Source organism: Echeneis naucrates, chromosome 4 (assembly GCF_900963305.1).
Source record: "Echeneis naucrates chromosome 4, fEcheNa1.1, whole genome shotgun sequence".
In the NCBI taxonomy this organism is placed as follows: Eukaryota; Metazoa; Chordata; class Actinopteri; order Carangiformes; family Echeneidae; genus Echeneis; species Echeneis naucrates.
This window is the reverse complement of record NC_042514.1, coordinates 8,833,715-8,847,848: the sequence shown is the minus strand read 5'-3', so window position 1 is coordinate 8,847,848 and position 14,134 is coordinate 8,833,715. Positions and strand designations below refer to the sequence as shown.

The 14,134-nt window shown below is 39.0% G+C and overlaps 2 protein-coding genes across 2 annotated transcripts; both read right to left on the bottom strand.

Moving 5' to 3' along the window:
- Nucleotides 1–163: 163 nt before the first annotated feature.
- On the bottom strand, nucleotides 164–7,844 carry marchf2 (membrane-associated ring finger (C3HC4) 2). Its single transcript, XM_029499302.1, has 5 exons — nucleotides 7,531–7,844; nucleotides 4,887–5,195; nucleotides 4,190–4,385; nucleotides 3,713–3,922; nucleotides 164–3,562 (listed from the first exon to the last, which is right to left on the bottom strand). The coding sequence occupies exons 2-5, from the start codon at nucleotides 5,066–5,068 to the stop codon at nucleotides 3,404–3,406; spliced, it is 747 nt and encodes a 248-aa protein (XP_029355162.1). The 5' UTR covers nucleotides 5,069–5,195; nucleotides 7,531–7,844; the 3' UTR covers nucleotides 164–3,403.
- An 880-nt stretch (nucleotides 7,845–8,724) lies between these two features.
- LOC115041789 (ras-related protein Rab-11B-like) lies at nucleotides 8,725–12,355 on the bottom strand. Its single transcript, XM_029499558.1, has 5 exons — nucleotides 12,225–12,355; nucleotides 11,074–11,269; nucleotides 10,785–10,978; nucleotides 10,499–10,579; nucleotides 8,725–10,401 (listed from the first exon to the last, which is right to left on the bottom strand). Exons 1-5 carry the CDS (start codon nucleotides 12,262–12,264, stop codon nucleotides 10,256–10,258), a joined length of 657 nt encoding a protein of 218 aa, XP_029355418.1. The 5' UTR covers nucleotides 12,265–12,355; the 3' UTR covers nucleotides 8,725–10,255.
- Nucleotides 12,356–14,134: the final 1,779 nt, after the last annotated feature.

Genomic DNA, 14,134 nt, shown 5'->3' with positions numbered 1-14,134 from the left:
GTACCAGGATCTTGGTGAAGACATCTTTCCTTTTTTTTTTCCACAGCACACCATAAACATCAGAGAATTTCAAATGTGAATACTGAAGAATTGCAACAAAAGTTATATTAACATACCCAACGACCCCCCCCCCCCAAAAAAAAAAAAAAAAAAGAGATGCAAAAGCAATATATTACAAACAATATGATTAGACATAACACAACATAAGTACAATATACATGTTCATTATGAAATGAACAAAAAACTGATTAAAAATCCCTTTTGGGGGTTTAATTTGTATAAATTGATTATTATATTTTTCTTAATGCCTAATGAAACAGTTGGTCTAAGTACTGGACAACTTGTCTCGTGTCTCCAGTACAGAAAACTGAAAAAAATACACCAAAAAACCTAAAAATGTCATTGGTGTTTTCAAACGAATTACAACGCCTCTTTACAAGGCTTAAAATCAGTGCACAGACACATCCCACCACTCGGAGTAAAGCCTTGGTAATGACCCAAAGTAAATGCACGGATGATCTACTGATTTATAAGCTACGGCAGAAAAGCCCCCCCCAGGACGTATCGAAGTGCATAATCCTTTGTTTGTAGACAACAACAAACGATTAACTGGGGCGGTATGTGGGACAACCCATCACGAGCTAAATGTTCCAAAGGGTAATTTTAGTGTGGACTAGAGCAGCCGCTGGTCACACTGTCAGCAGTCAAACAGATGTGGTGTCAGATTCCCACTATAAACACCACCGCTGACACACACACCCTGTTCTCTTAAACTAATGTTGCACAACAGCTCCACGGACCCGCTGCATTTGTAATGTCATTTCCAATGAAGTTTTTCATGTATGACTAATAAATTGAGTGGAGGATGAGAACATTTCAGTGTACACTTTCTGACAGTTAAGAGCCGGTTTCCTCTGAAAGTAGGATGTGAAAAGATCTGTTCTTCCTCCAAACAGCTGACTCTTTACACATTTAGTTTGTGGGGGGGCTCAACTTAAACTCAACTGGGAGATTTTGGACTGACAGCACTTCAATTAGACACTTGACATTGGTTTTTCCCTTAATATGTCACCTATCTGAATTATAAATAAGAACAAATTATCAACACAATTATGCATAAAATTCAGACTTTTTAAACTTTTGCCTCCAGAGAATGGACCAATTAATTGAAAAATATTGTAAAGCAAAAACAAACAAACAAAAAACAACAAAAATCAAACCATGGTCAAGATATGATCATGAAAATAAAATCAAATAAAGTGACAAAGTTATTGATTCCAATACACTCAAAGAAGAATAGCTAAATCCAAAGCAAATGATTATTTTGATTTTTCTCTTTCAGAATATAGAAGCTTTAAAGTTTACCCCCTTGCTCCCAAAGCCACCTGTGTGGCATACCTCAGGGATTTGTTTTAATTTAAGTGCACACTTATAATACAATAATAATACAAATAATACTGAACTCTACATCTGCAAGAACCCGGACAGGATCGTTTTAAAGTTAAGTTGGTTGTAACATCCTATACGTGTTGCTGGAGTTCTGCTCTTTAAGCCACTATGTTAAAGTGGCATAAAACCGTCCATTGCCCAAGTTACATGGAATAAAGAAATAAACAATGTTTAAAAGTGGACCATGTCATGACATGGAAATCTGGAAACCAACCAGATCTGTTCTCTGCCTCTGAAAGCAGAGAGGGTCATCTCTGACTGGTTGATTAACAGCCACTATAAGCGGCTTGATTATGAACCACAGCAAACTATGTACAAGAGAAAATGTGAACTGTCTCTACTCTCCCAATCTGTTTACACAGCCAGAACCATCAGTAATGTCACAAAGTAATGGGGGAAAGTTGGCACCTCCAAAAATAGACGACCATCATCAGATGGTCTTAGAAGAGTACATGAACATCTATTGGCCTGTTTGAAAGAAAATACAAAAAAAACAAAGCTAAAGTCAGATTTGGCCTCAGTGGTGCTTGCATAACGTATCCAGAAAAGTCATTGTTAGCAGTTTATCTTAGTCCGACAGAAGCACTGAACTCTTCCTCCTGAGAAACTATGTTTAACCATTACTTGAATGACACAAGCTTGCAAGACGCTTCTAAATCCCTGATTGTTGTGATCATGAAAACTACACATTGAGCAATGTGTATTGCTTTATAATGTAAAACAAAAATGAATTACATGGATATTTATGAAGTACTTCAACAGGCCTTCCAAAAGGATGTTTTAGTACATGGTACCAGATACCGAACTACGTGTGGAAACTTTCCTCTAAAAGCCACCTTGATGGGAGTTTTTTTTTTAATCAATCTAAAGAAATATAAAGACCAACGTGTTAAGTGCTGATGATATAGGAACCTCTACGAGGACACAGTTAAACCCTACTTAAGTAGGAATAGTAAATCTGTCAATTTTTAGTGATGTAAAAAATGATTATTATTTTTATTTTTATTTTTTATAATACACTGGGAGTAAAAAAATCCCCAAAGTTTTTAACAGTGTTTGCATGCATGACTGTGCATGTTGTTAGAGGTGTCTCCATGTACTGCGACAACCCCAATGTCCACAGTGCTTTATTGCACAATCTCTGACTTCACTGTTACACTGCCAACCATTCTTGGATTAAATGTAACAGATGCCAAAAAAAAAACAAAACAAACCATCCAGACATCCAGTGGGTTTGTGTTAAACTTAAAATGATTGATCTTTAAAAACATACTGGTATCTGGATTGTTTAAATAATCAAAGAGCTAAGTGCTTGAGAGATCTCTTCAACAGGCAATGCTATTCAGAGAATACAAGGCCTAAATAGGTAAATGCATGTACCTCGCATTAGTACACGTTGATCACTAGAGGAAAATAAGGAATCAATGAGCTTGTCTCTGCAGTCATCTGTGAACCATCAGTGAGTTGTTAAAACTGACAAAGCAGCCATTTTACAGTTCACTAATCAAGTCAGTTTGGTCCATCTCTTACTTCACCTTCACGTTCACTGATACCATTGCTACGTAGATGATGAGAGTTTGTCCTTATCTCTGTAAATGTCGCTACTCACTTTCATGTGCTTCTCCTTTCTTCAGTGCCTCTGCATAAGTTTGGTCAACCCCCAGCACGACAACAGACAGACTTCTTATAAATGTGCTCAGTTCTGCACCCACACGAAGACAGATTTGTAAAAAAAAAAAAAAAATAAAATAAATAAATAAAATAAAAACGAAAAAGGAAAATGCAAAATACAAAAAAAAAAAAAAAAAAGTACTAATGGAGCAAAGAAAAAATGTGAAGAAAGCAACCAAAAAGCCCATGAGTTCTTCTTTAAAGTCTTGGCTGGTGGGCACGATGCACTGACAATCAGCCCCCCAACATTAAAGACACCATTACCGTCGACCATCATTTGGTCTCATACTATACTCTCACTGACAGGCTTCTTCATCAGTTTATTCGAGAGCAAAGAATGCTGGGAGGAGTTAGACTCCTTGACCTCAGGAATGAGCAGACATACTTTCTGATTTGTTCTTCTCCATTCAGAGTACAGCTGACAGTGATAGCGGAAAGATACCTGCAGACACAACCAGGAAGAGGGGAGGAAGATGGAATGTTAATTATTTGCATGAACATTAAACATTTTTTTAGGTAAGCCACCAAGAAAAAAATTGCTATATTATGATAAAGCTACAGCTAGCCTAAATTATATGAATTTTGTTCTTACCAGAGTCCAAAGAACATAGATGGTGAAGAGTGCGATGGTGAGCGCTATGAGGCCCACGGCCTGAAGCCAGCTCCCTAGTTGAAGGTGGTCCTGGGCCCCCCTCAGGCACAGCCAACCTGAAATAGCTGCTAGAGGTGTGATGAACAGGAAGCACACCATGTCACAGAACAGTGTCCTCTTCTCATTACGGGGGCCCGGGTCCTGTAGCCACTGTGGGATTTGAAAAAGTCAGAGAGAAATGAAGAAGGGGAATCAGATCAAGTAAATCAGGAAGAAAAAGATTCACTATGACAAAGCATCAAGCAAACTGAAAGATGACAGAGATGTTAAAAAAGAGAGCGTGAGAGAGAGAGAAAAAAGAAAAGGCTACTTCACATTTATATAAGCACAATTGTTCACATAGAGGTTCAACCAATGAGAGTAAGAAAAAGAAGCAAGATTGATGCAGACAAGACAAAGGGCATTGACCTTTGTTACCTCTGTGAGAGGCCTTGGTCGGCGCTCGATGCTGAACTCTGTGTGGCAGAGCTCGCAGTAGCTGGTGTTGGAAGACGACAGCCACTTCTCCAAGCAGCTCTTGTGCACTGCACCCAGAGTGCCTGTGCAGTCACAGGGTGACAGGAGTCCTTCGCTGTTGCTTCCTTCATGGCAAATACGACATATGGGACCATCACTGCAATAACATAGACATTTTTAAAAAAACGACAGCATTTGAAGCAGCCTAGCTGGGCACATTGTGTCTAATTCATCAGGATAGAGGACCAAAAATCTTATGATCACGAAGTAGGACAGTGAAACTAGACTAAAAGCTCATTACTGACGACAATATTATAAAATTGATCAAAAAAAGATCAAGTCTGAACAACAGACCTTTCTCACAGAATACATTTTCATCTGACACAAAAAAATGTAATGAACAATACTGCTTCAGATGAACCTTTGACAATAAATGAGTTCACAGACAAGAGTTAAAGCTCTAGAATACCCCCCCCCCAAAAAAAAAGCCACAAAAGCATAAAAAGTCAAAATGTCTGCTGAAAAAAAAAAAGAAAAAAAAAAAGCATAATTTCTCTGTGAAGTTCTTGTTCAGGATATAACTGTTCATGTTAACTGCACAGGACTAAGGGCCGAACATCTGCCCTAAGAGTGAAGGGTAGGGATAAAAGCGCCTCACCTTTGTGCACCCATGGGTTTGAGCACAGAGGACAGCAAACGTCCATCTATGGCTGTGACCTGGGTGACGTAGAGCGCCTGGCACCCATCACCACTTGCTTCCTCCATGCTCTTCCACAGACCTGTGCTGCTGGCACAGTCACACAGAGAGCCGGGCAGGTGGCAACACCCACCTGTCGTCATGGCTACAGTGTCCAGACCCTGGCGGCAGATGTGATGGTGACAATGTACGAGGTGAGAATGGAGAGATGGGGGAGGGAGCAGAAAGCACAAACTCCGCTCTGCCTCAGGTTTTTAGATGGTTAACTTTCTGCAAACAGAGAGAGTGACAGAGAATTAATGGTGCGTGCATAAAAACAATATCTTAGCACTTAAGTGGAATTTTTAAGTTCACAGATTTTACATTTCCATTTTATGCTACTTTACTACATTACAGAACCATGTAAACACACTATATAAATTTTATAGAATTTGTCATAAATATACAATATGTATAATATATATAACCAATAAGCTATCAAGCTGTATTTTAAAGTTACACCTTATCATTTTCAAAATCACAATGACCCTTATACACAGACACGTCTATAGTTTTAATGTAATAACATGAAATGTTGAAATGGGTGTTCCCGTAATGAATATTTTCACTTCCAGTATTTTCTGCACTTAAGCATACTAACGTGAAACCATTCAAAGGCTTAAGTTAGCCAATATTTACATGCAGCCTCATAAGCAGAGCAAAGAGAGATGATATGAACTCTAATTAGAGAAATTAGATCATATATTACAGCTAAGCATAATATGGTAAACACTGGTGGGGTTCAATACAGTCCTAATCAATCAATCAGTCATAAACAGTCATAATCTGCAGTTAGTATTGTGACAATATTATAGTTCTCTAGATTTATGGTCTTGCCAATATTCTTCAGTTCTGGGTACACTTTGCTTTACGTTTGACATAATTCAGCTGAAAGTGTGCTTCATGGACCAATGATTTCCTGTCATGTGAAAACAACTAAGATTATCTGGACAGACATTTTGTCATTTAAAAGAAAGCTCTTTCGGGGTGGGCCAATTCGTGCAGAGCATCTCCTAATCCATTGTAAAAGCAAGTGATGGTCTGTGCCTTTGAGCATGATGTGCAACAGACTGATAAACAGCCGTCTCCCCCCAGATAACCCCTCACTAAAGATAAGAAACCTAAAGAGAAGGCTGAATTTTCAACAGCCTGTAGCTGCGTAGCTGTCAGAATGGACAAATGGACATTTTTAATCTTAATGTTTTTGTTGTGAGGAGACAATAGCTCCAGTAGGAGTAGTAAAAACTTCAAATAAATAACCTCTTAGACATTGAAGCGTAATATCATTGTCATAGAACTAATAAGTCACTCATACTAGTGTATTGGTCAGCAGTAAATACTTGGTTGTTGCTGTTATTCACATAAGGCCTGGTTCCTCAACTGTAGCTCTGTACATGTCGCCGCATTACACCAGTCCTCTTTGTGCGCAACACTGATGTTGTTGTGTTGTTTTCAAATGGGAGGCTTAACATAACAGATGGTGCAGAAATGCACGTGTTAATTTGTGTGATTTTGTATCTTTATCTGTTTATGAGTAATCAATACAAGAATTTAGACTGTATGGTCATTTTAAAAATGTCACAATGACTCAGTAAGAAGAGGGAATGTTGCATATTTTTGGACAAAATAAGATCTTATCTGATTAAATCTCTGAAAATTATTTAAGTAATGTAACATTCCAATTTATTTGAAATATGCACATGTGCCATCCAGAGACAATTTAAAAAAAAAAAAAAGCTTTGTGTGGTTTGAAGCCCGGAGACCTGAATTTGGACTTTGATATACAGGTCTTTGGTAAGATGAAATGTTAACCCCATTCAAACCAATGACACACAGTTAAAGCATAACTGTGTGGGGGCACGATTAAGAAGAACAATTCAGGACCAGCAAAAACAAAAAGGGGGGGGGGCAGTTCAGATAGGAAAACATCTTTAAAAGACACTGATCTATATACATGAATGGATGTATGTGATGTACATACATCGACTGATTTTTAAACTCAGACCACAAAATTTCCAGATGTAATCAGATGGAAAACTTTCGATTCGATTTCACTGAATTCAACTGTACCATTCAGAAACACTGACGGATCTGCACGATTCCCACAGTCTGCCATGAAATAAAATGAAATAACGAAACTAAATAAATCTGCAGAGCTGAAAGTCGCTGACATTTTTGTTTTCACTCTGACTCACAGCAGCTAATGTTAGCGCTGCAGCCAGATGTTCCAGCTGTGATCCAGACTGTCGTCTGGAGCACCGAGGGCTTTGTCATGTCTGAACCACAACAGGCTACGGCTGCCTCGGTTTTTCACTAATTATTTCTGTATAGCCGGGTTGCAGTTGTGCTTATTTAAAACACACACCCACGTCGGTTTTCGCTTCTGTTGCCAAAGTGCTGCAGATTTTCCATTGTCTAACAAAAAACCGTGCTCAGCTGGTGCCCCTCGCAGCAGCGCTGTCTGCTAGCTGCCAACTGTCAGGAGCTACTGGGAGCAGCTAGCTGTCTGTTGCTGCTGCTGGGAAAATAAAAACTAAAAACAAAAGAAAAAAAAAGGCCTACTCACCCTTAAGTCGCTTTCTTATCAGTGTGTTTGCTGCCACGGGCATTACCGCCCCTCTCTCCTGGCCTTTCCTTCTCCTCTCATCGCCTGTCGTGTGTGTGAACCGCTGAAAAAAAAAAAACGCAGAAGTAGCTGCTCGCTAATGTGGCTGCTGTGCTAGCTAGCGGAGCTCAGCTGATATCACACACCGGGCCAGACTTCCGCCTTCATCGGAGCTTTAAATATCTCAGGAGGATCCCCGTCAGCTGTGTGTGTCCGTGTGTGTTGGAAACAAACTGTCAACACCCGGACTGGTCCAGATGTGAGTGTGAACAACAACCGCTGGCCAAAACAGAGGGAGGGGCGCTCAGCGAAAAGAGCAGAAGAAGAACCTCCATCGGCGTCTCCTTCTTCTTCTTCGGCATTATTAATGTTAATACATAAGAATGTAAAAATCGATGTATGTTTTCTTAAAATGTAAACGAATCATCACAAGAAAATTAGACGAATTAGTGCGAAGAAGCTAAATAGTGAGCTTTCAAAATGTTTCTTTGTAATACATTTCTAAAAGATTAAAATAGATGGCCACTAATGTTAAGGTCTAAAAGGAACTCCAGACTTGGACTGTCATTGTGTGTGACACTATGCACGCTAAGTCAATTTAATTTTTAAGCACCAGTTCACAACAGACATGATCTCAAAGCACTTTCCTCTTAACGCAGGTCTAGACCTGCTCAATGAAATTATTTGCAGGGACCCAACAATTTGGACCATGAGTAAACACCTGCTACAGTGGAGGGGGGAAGGCTTCAGGAAAAGAGAAAGCGTGGGCGATCATGAGCAGTCAAAATAAGAACAGCAACAACTGTACAACTCTACAACACGTGTCACTACAGTAAGATGTCAGCAAACATTTTACATTTACGTGGTCATTTTCAGGCATTCGAAAGGAGAGACAAAAAAATGACATAGTGGGGTTGTGTTTGAAGCAATCCCCTGTAGTGAAGTACATCTAGAACTCATCTGAACGTCAGGGTGCCTGTCCTGACATAACCGCATTAAACTGTTAGATGGTGTAAAATGCATTGTGCCATCTTCCTTTAAAGCATCCAATCATCATATGTGTGGATTTGTTAGCACACCCAGTTGACAGTTGCTTAACGGCGTTGCATTAATGACGCACCGAGTACATAGCCAAAAATAACTGCCAGATATATGGTCATGTGAATTAGGTTTATTTTTGCCTCAGTATTTTCAGTGTAATGTCAAAGTAGCAAAAAAGGCTTCCATTCACTGACTTTCCACATATTATTTGAAGACATGAAATATAACATGACATAATGATTCATACATGGAAGCATTTTGACCAGAAGGGTGAAAATGGCCTTTCAGCCAACCATGTAGACAATTTGCATTTCTGGGTTTTAGTTCCCATTTTCTCTAACAATTGTTTCTGGCTTTCGTGCAAGTGTTCTCAAATTGATTAAGTTCTCAGATTATGCATATTTTTATCCACTCGCCTTTAACGGATATCACAGAGAAATAGGTACATGAGGGAAAACCGCTCTAAAAAAACAACAACAAAAAGAGCACAGCACATTGTACATTTTGTCTTTTCAGTTAACAGTTTCCTTTAGCAAGCAACAGTAAGATGTCACAAATACATGGTGAATGTATTCAAAAATATAAGGTGATTTATTCTGCTGAAATTTTTGGACACAAGTGCAAGAATCAGCGTGCTTACAGAGTTTGACCTGAGCCAACTCAAGAAAGGAATTAGACACTAGGCGTATCCAAGGCTGATACTATGATATTACACACACACGCTCACACACACAAAACCACATCACAACTTTTAACAATACTTTTGCTATATAATATTACACATTTTTCCCCAAATAGCCTGAATTGATTGGCCAAATACAGCAATGATCTGCAATATTAACATCCTTTGAATGCTCATAAATAAGGAAACTCAAATCTAGTATTGATTGCATTCATCTCCTTTGGTATCTTTGTGTACTGAGATTAAAACATGCACAAATTCATACATGCACGCACAAATAAAAAGACTTCATTTGTTTCACACTTTCCCATATTAAGTTAGGCAGTCATAGCCAGTGTGTTTCCTGGCTCATGCTATTTTAACGCCACAGAGGGCACAGGGCTCAGGAGGGGATATTCAAACTAATGAGGAAACCACAAACTCCAGGCAGTGTGTACATTAGTACACTTAAGTATTGATACATTGCCTACTTGTCCTCCTCTTTTCTCTCAGAACAACCAGACATGAAAATGGGACACTTCTTTAAGCAGGCCATGTCATAAGTAATTGCTGGCTTAGAAAATGAAACAGGTTGAAACATATTGGAGAACTGATAGACTAGTTTACTGATCCCTCACTGTTCCTTCCACAGGAGCACGTCAATGGGACCAAGGAAATGGCTAATAAAAGGGAAATAACAGTTTACTGCAGCTTCCAGGTCCACCTCATAATAGCAAGCACTTTCTCCCTCTCAAATTATTATGGGGTCATAGAGTTAAAACTGAAAAGGCTCTCCTGAAATCAAACACAAACAATGCAAAACAAATAAGAAACCAGCAAAAAGGAATGTCAGCAAGATTCTTGGATCAGAAACATCTGAGCCAATGAGGGTATTATGTTGACAGCAGCATGACAGCTGAAGTAAAGCAAAGGAGAACAAGGGAAAAACTGACAGGAAGTCAAACAGGGAAGAAAGCAAAGGTATCACAGGCTTTGACAACAGGGGAGTTTGTTGCCCCTGTGCCCATCCATCGTTGGGGGAACACTTATGTCCACAACATTGTTGCCTGGAGAATCATCATGTGCAGATCTGTCTGATATTTGCCTCTGAGATACAATACGGTAAATTTCTAGGAGAAAAAAAAGTGAGACGTCCAGTAAAATTAGACACAACCTTGAAAAAGTAAATCAAGCTAAACATTTTTAACACTTCATTGCTTTTCTTACCAGTCAGAATGTTCTTAAAGGCCTCTTCTACATTAGTGGAATCCAATGCTGAGGTTTCAATAAATGACAGAGTGTTCTTTTCTGAGGATCAGAAACAGTGAACAGAACGAAACTTTCACACGTCACACAAATTGTTGTTAACATGAAATAAGTTGGATTTAAGGTTAACAACGTTTGTATAAACCTTTAAACCAGAGAGCGTTTGTTTTGCTTGTTTGTTTGCATGGTAACACAGAATTCACCTCTAATAACATCACTGTCGGAAATTCAGTGGTACAGCCCTTACCTGCAAAGGCTCGTGCCTCGTCAGTGGGCACTGCCCTGAGGTGGCGGAGGTCGCTCTTGTTTCCGACCAGCATGATGACGATGTTGTTGTCAGCATGGTCCCTCAGCTCCTTCAACCAGCGTTCAACGTTCTCATATGTCAGGTGCTTGGCGATGTCGTAAACCAGGAGAGCTCCTACTGCGCCCCGGTAATACCTGATTACACAGAAAAACCAGATGCGTACATCACCACACAACCCTTCTGTAGAACTGACATACACTTGTTATACACAAAGAAAAAACAAACTCACGCTGAGGTGATTGCTCTGTAGCGTTCCTGTCCAGCAGTGTCCCAAATTTGAGCTTTTATCGTCTTGCCGTCCACCTGGATGCTGCGGGTGGCAAATTCCACCCCAATGGTGCTCTTGCTCTCCAGGTTGAACTCATTTCTTGTGAAACGGGACAGCAGGTTACTCTTCCCCACTCCGGAGTCTCCGATTAGCACAACTAGAACCATAAGTTGTTCACCAAAATATATTACAACAACAGTCTTACACTCCAACCCTAACCCTAGCATCTGAGTGAGCACACTGAAGATAAATTTGCAGTCTTCCTGATAATTTCTCCTCTGTAATCCATTTTGTGGATTTAGGTCATAAAAAAAGATCCTTTGTTAACCTTAAAGGTACAAAACATTTTTTATATATTTTTGAAGTTACAAAAAGGTTCCCTTTTGTTGTTCTGATCACATTCACATACTTCTGTTTTATCTGTATGGCTTTCTGTATGGCTTTCAGTCACTGTGGGGTTGGAAATAATGCATCACAAAGACTTTTGTTTTTCAGCTGCGGATCGTGGATAAAATTTGTAACTGCCTTTGTTTCCCCGTTTATTTTATTTTTTGTTGTAGATCCTGAATTAAAGTTAAAACGTACCATTAGCAGCATAGAGAAACAGAGGAGCGTCAGTTTCTGCTTTGAGTAGCCTTAGCTTCTGAACTCATTTCTATTTATTTATATTTATATTTATATTTATATTTATTTGGCGGCTGACTGAGATCAGGTATTTGTTCTCTTTTGTCAAGTCGTTTCAGGTTTTTTTTAACGAAGCCAGGTGGCTAACATGTTAGCATGCTAACAGCCTACTTAAATATAGTTAGCCTGCTAATTCTCCTGACTGCTGGGTGGAGTCGCCGCTTGGTTTCCGGGGAGGAAAAACTTGTCGCGATGATGATGATGATGATGGTGATGAGTTGTTTTATTCTGATATACTGCCGAACAGAATTGTAACAGGTAGCAGAAGTGGCTAAAAGGTTAGCTCCCAGTCAGCACCTACCGTGTCACCACTTCGCCACTTGAGCATTAACGCTGTCTCCGTTAACTTCCCCAGTTCCTATTTCTGACTTCGACCTGTTAAAAACGAAGCCAACAGCGACTCGTGACAAGTTCGAAGAAGAATTTACCTTTGAATAAATAATCGTACTCATCATCGCGGTTTCCCATCTTCCAGGTTTAGTTTTCGTACTTTTTTAGCACTTTCCTAAAATAACAACAACAACAAGCTTCTCCACCGGCAGCTGGTAGGGCACCGCCTTCAACAAGGAAGAGAGCGAGCACATGAGTTCAGCTACGTCGATTTGGCCCAATCAGAAAAGTGATTATTTTGATTGACAATACAATAAGCCAATCGTCACCTTTCTTTTAAAATTGCCGACCAATCGCCACGCAGGAAGGAGAACCAGTGAGGCAGCGCACCCTTTGTTCTCCAAAGTTTGACGCCCAGAGTTTTTGCAGATTAAGCAATGTCCATCTTTCCAACATGAGGAATGTTTCATGGTGGTATTTTAAAGGAGAGAATAGGAACAGGAATGGCAATTTTTGTATACATCTATTTTTTAACATATACAATTTAATAAAAAAGTTCTAGTGTTATTGTTGCAGATTATCTGTATCAAATCAAACAAGTCACAATATCTCCATGAAAATAAATTCTACAAAATGCTCCATTGTGTGTTTTCTGTGAGTATACCAACATCAACATTAGCATATCTATCTTTTAGTCATTGCTAACCTCTTCCTCTTACTTGCTGGTAATCAGACAGTCATACGGACAGCAATAGACGTTTGAAGTCTGATTGTGCTGGAGGGAGTAACTTCATCTTCAGAATGGTTTCCTGGCAATTTACAATCGCATCTCCAAATGCACTCCTCCATTGACCCTGACAGGTGTACAGATGGATGGTTAATAACTGGCCTGATTTCCATGAAAAAGTTCTAATTGGTCTGGTATCCCCCTTGGCCTGTAGCACCACTGTCAGACTCAAAAACTTAATGGGCCAAATGCTATATCATAAAGTCCTAACACACTAAAATCGTAGCCTTTGAAATACTTTTGGTTTCAGTCATGAAGACAGTATCAATTCCCTTATAGGACCCTCAGGACATAAGAATTCGGTGTCAGAAGTTACTACAGTCAATGTTAATGAGTCTCTCTAAGGAGTTTAACTGATCAAGTCTGAATCCCAAATCCAAATATTTATGACTATGTTTCATTTTCGGTGAGCTATACAATAATTTCATCAAGGAATTAACCAAAAAATATGTGACATTATCTCCATGGACAACAATTCATAGAACCGCTTTATTTTGTATTCATTCTGATTGAGTCCAAACACACACACATACAGCCATCTATTTATCCTCATGTATTAATAGATGAATATACACAGATATACATAAATACACATTTCTGATATGCATATTCATTTTGAAATCATGCTATGTCTCTGTAAAGGACTCTCCCTATTGGATGAGGGCACACTGCGATTTGAAAACACATACACAACACAGCTCAACGGTTGGAAGAATCCCTATTGATTTGCATGTACAGTAAAACCCACAAATCTTTCCATTTTGGATATCTTACAAAGAAACAGCTGTGGTTTATAGACCATAATTATACAGCAGCTGCATCTCAATAAACACACTGAGGAATATGGTACAGTAAATTATGTAGATTGCAATAATTTCTTGCCCAGCAGCAAAAATAAAACCAAATAAAAATAATATTCTCCGATTCAAATGGAAAATATATTTGTATATCTTTATATATGTATTTATAATTTTATGTACACATTCTTAGGAGCACTACTATGAGCAATAAAATAAATACAACAGCACATGTGAAAAAAAAAAAAATACAAACCATAGGCCTACATGTAAAAATTTTCAATAAGGCAATTAAAATTAACTCAAAAGCTAGACTTTACAAAATATTGCTGCTATGGTCTCCATCTGATGAACAACAGTGAACTGATTACAACTGGCCACTGCACATGAGAATGGACTGATTTCTATTTTACAATAGACATTG

Coding starts and splice junctions, on each gene's coding strand:
- LOC115041789 (XM_029499558.1), bottom strand. CDS start 12,264: ATGGGAAACCGCGATGATGAGTACGATTATTTATTCAAAG. Junction 11,270..12,224: donor GTACGATTATTTATTCAAAG/GTAAATTCTTCT, acceptor TTATGGTTCTAG/TTGTGCTAATCGGAGACTCC. Junction 10,979..11,073: donor TACAGAGCAATCACCTCAGC/GTGAGTTTGTTT, acceptor CTGTGTAATCAG/GTATTACCGGGGCGCAGTAG.
- marchf2 (XM_029499302.1), bottom strand. CDS start 5,068: ATGACGACAGGTGGGTGTTGCCACCTGCCCGGCTCTCTGTGTGACTGT. Junction 4,386..4,886: donor AAACCCATGGGTGCACAAAG/GTGAGGCGCTTT, acceptor ATGTTATTGCAG/TGATGGTCCCATATGTCGTA. Junction 3,563..3,712: donor TCTATGTTCTTTGGACTCTG/GTAAGAACAAAA, acceptor TTGTGTCTGCAG/GTATCTTTCCGCTATCACTG.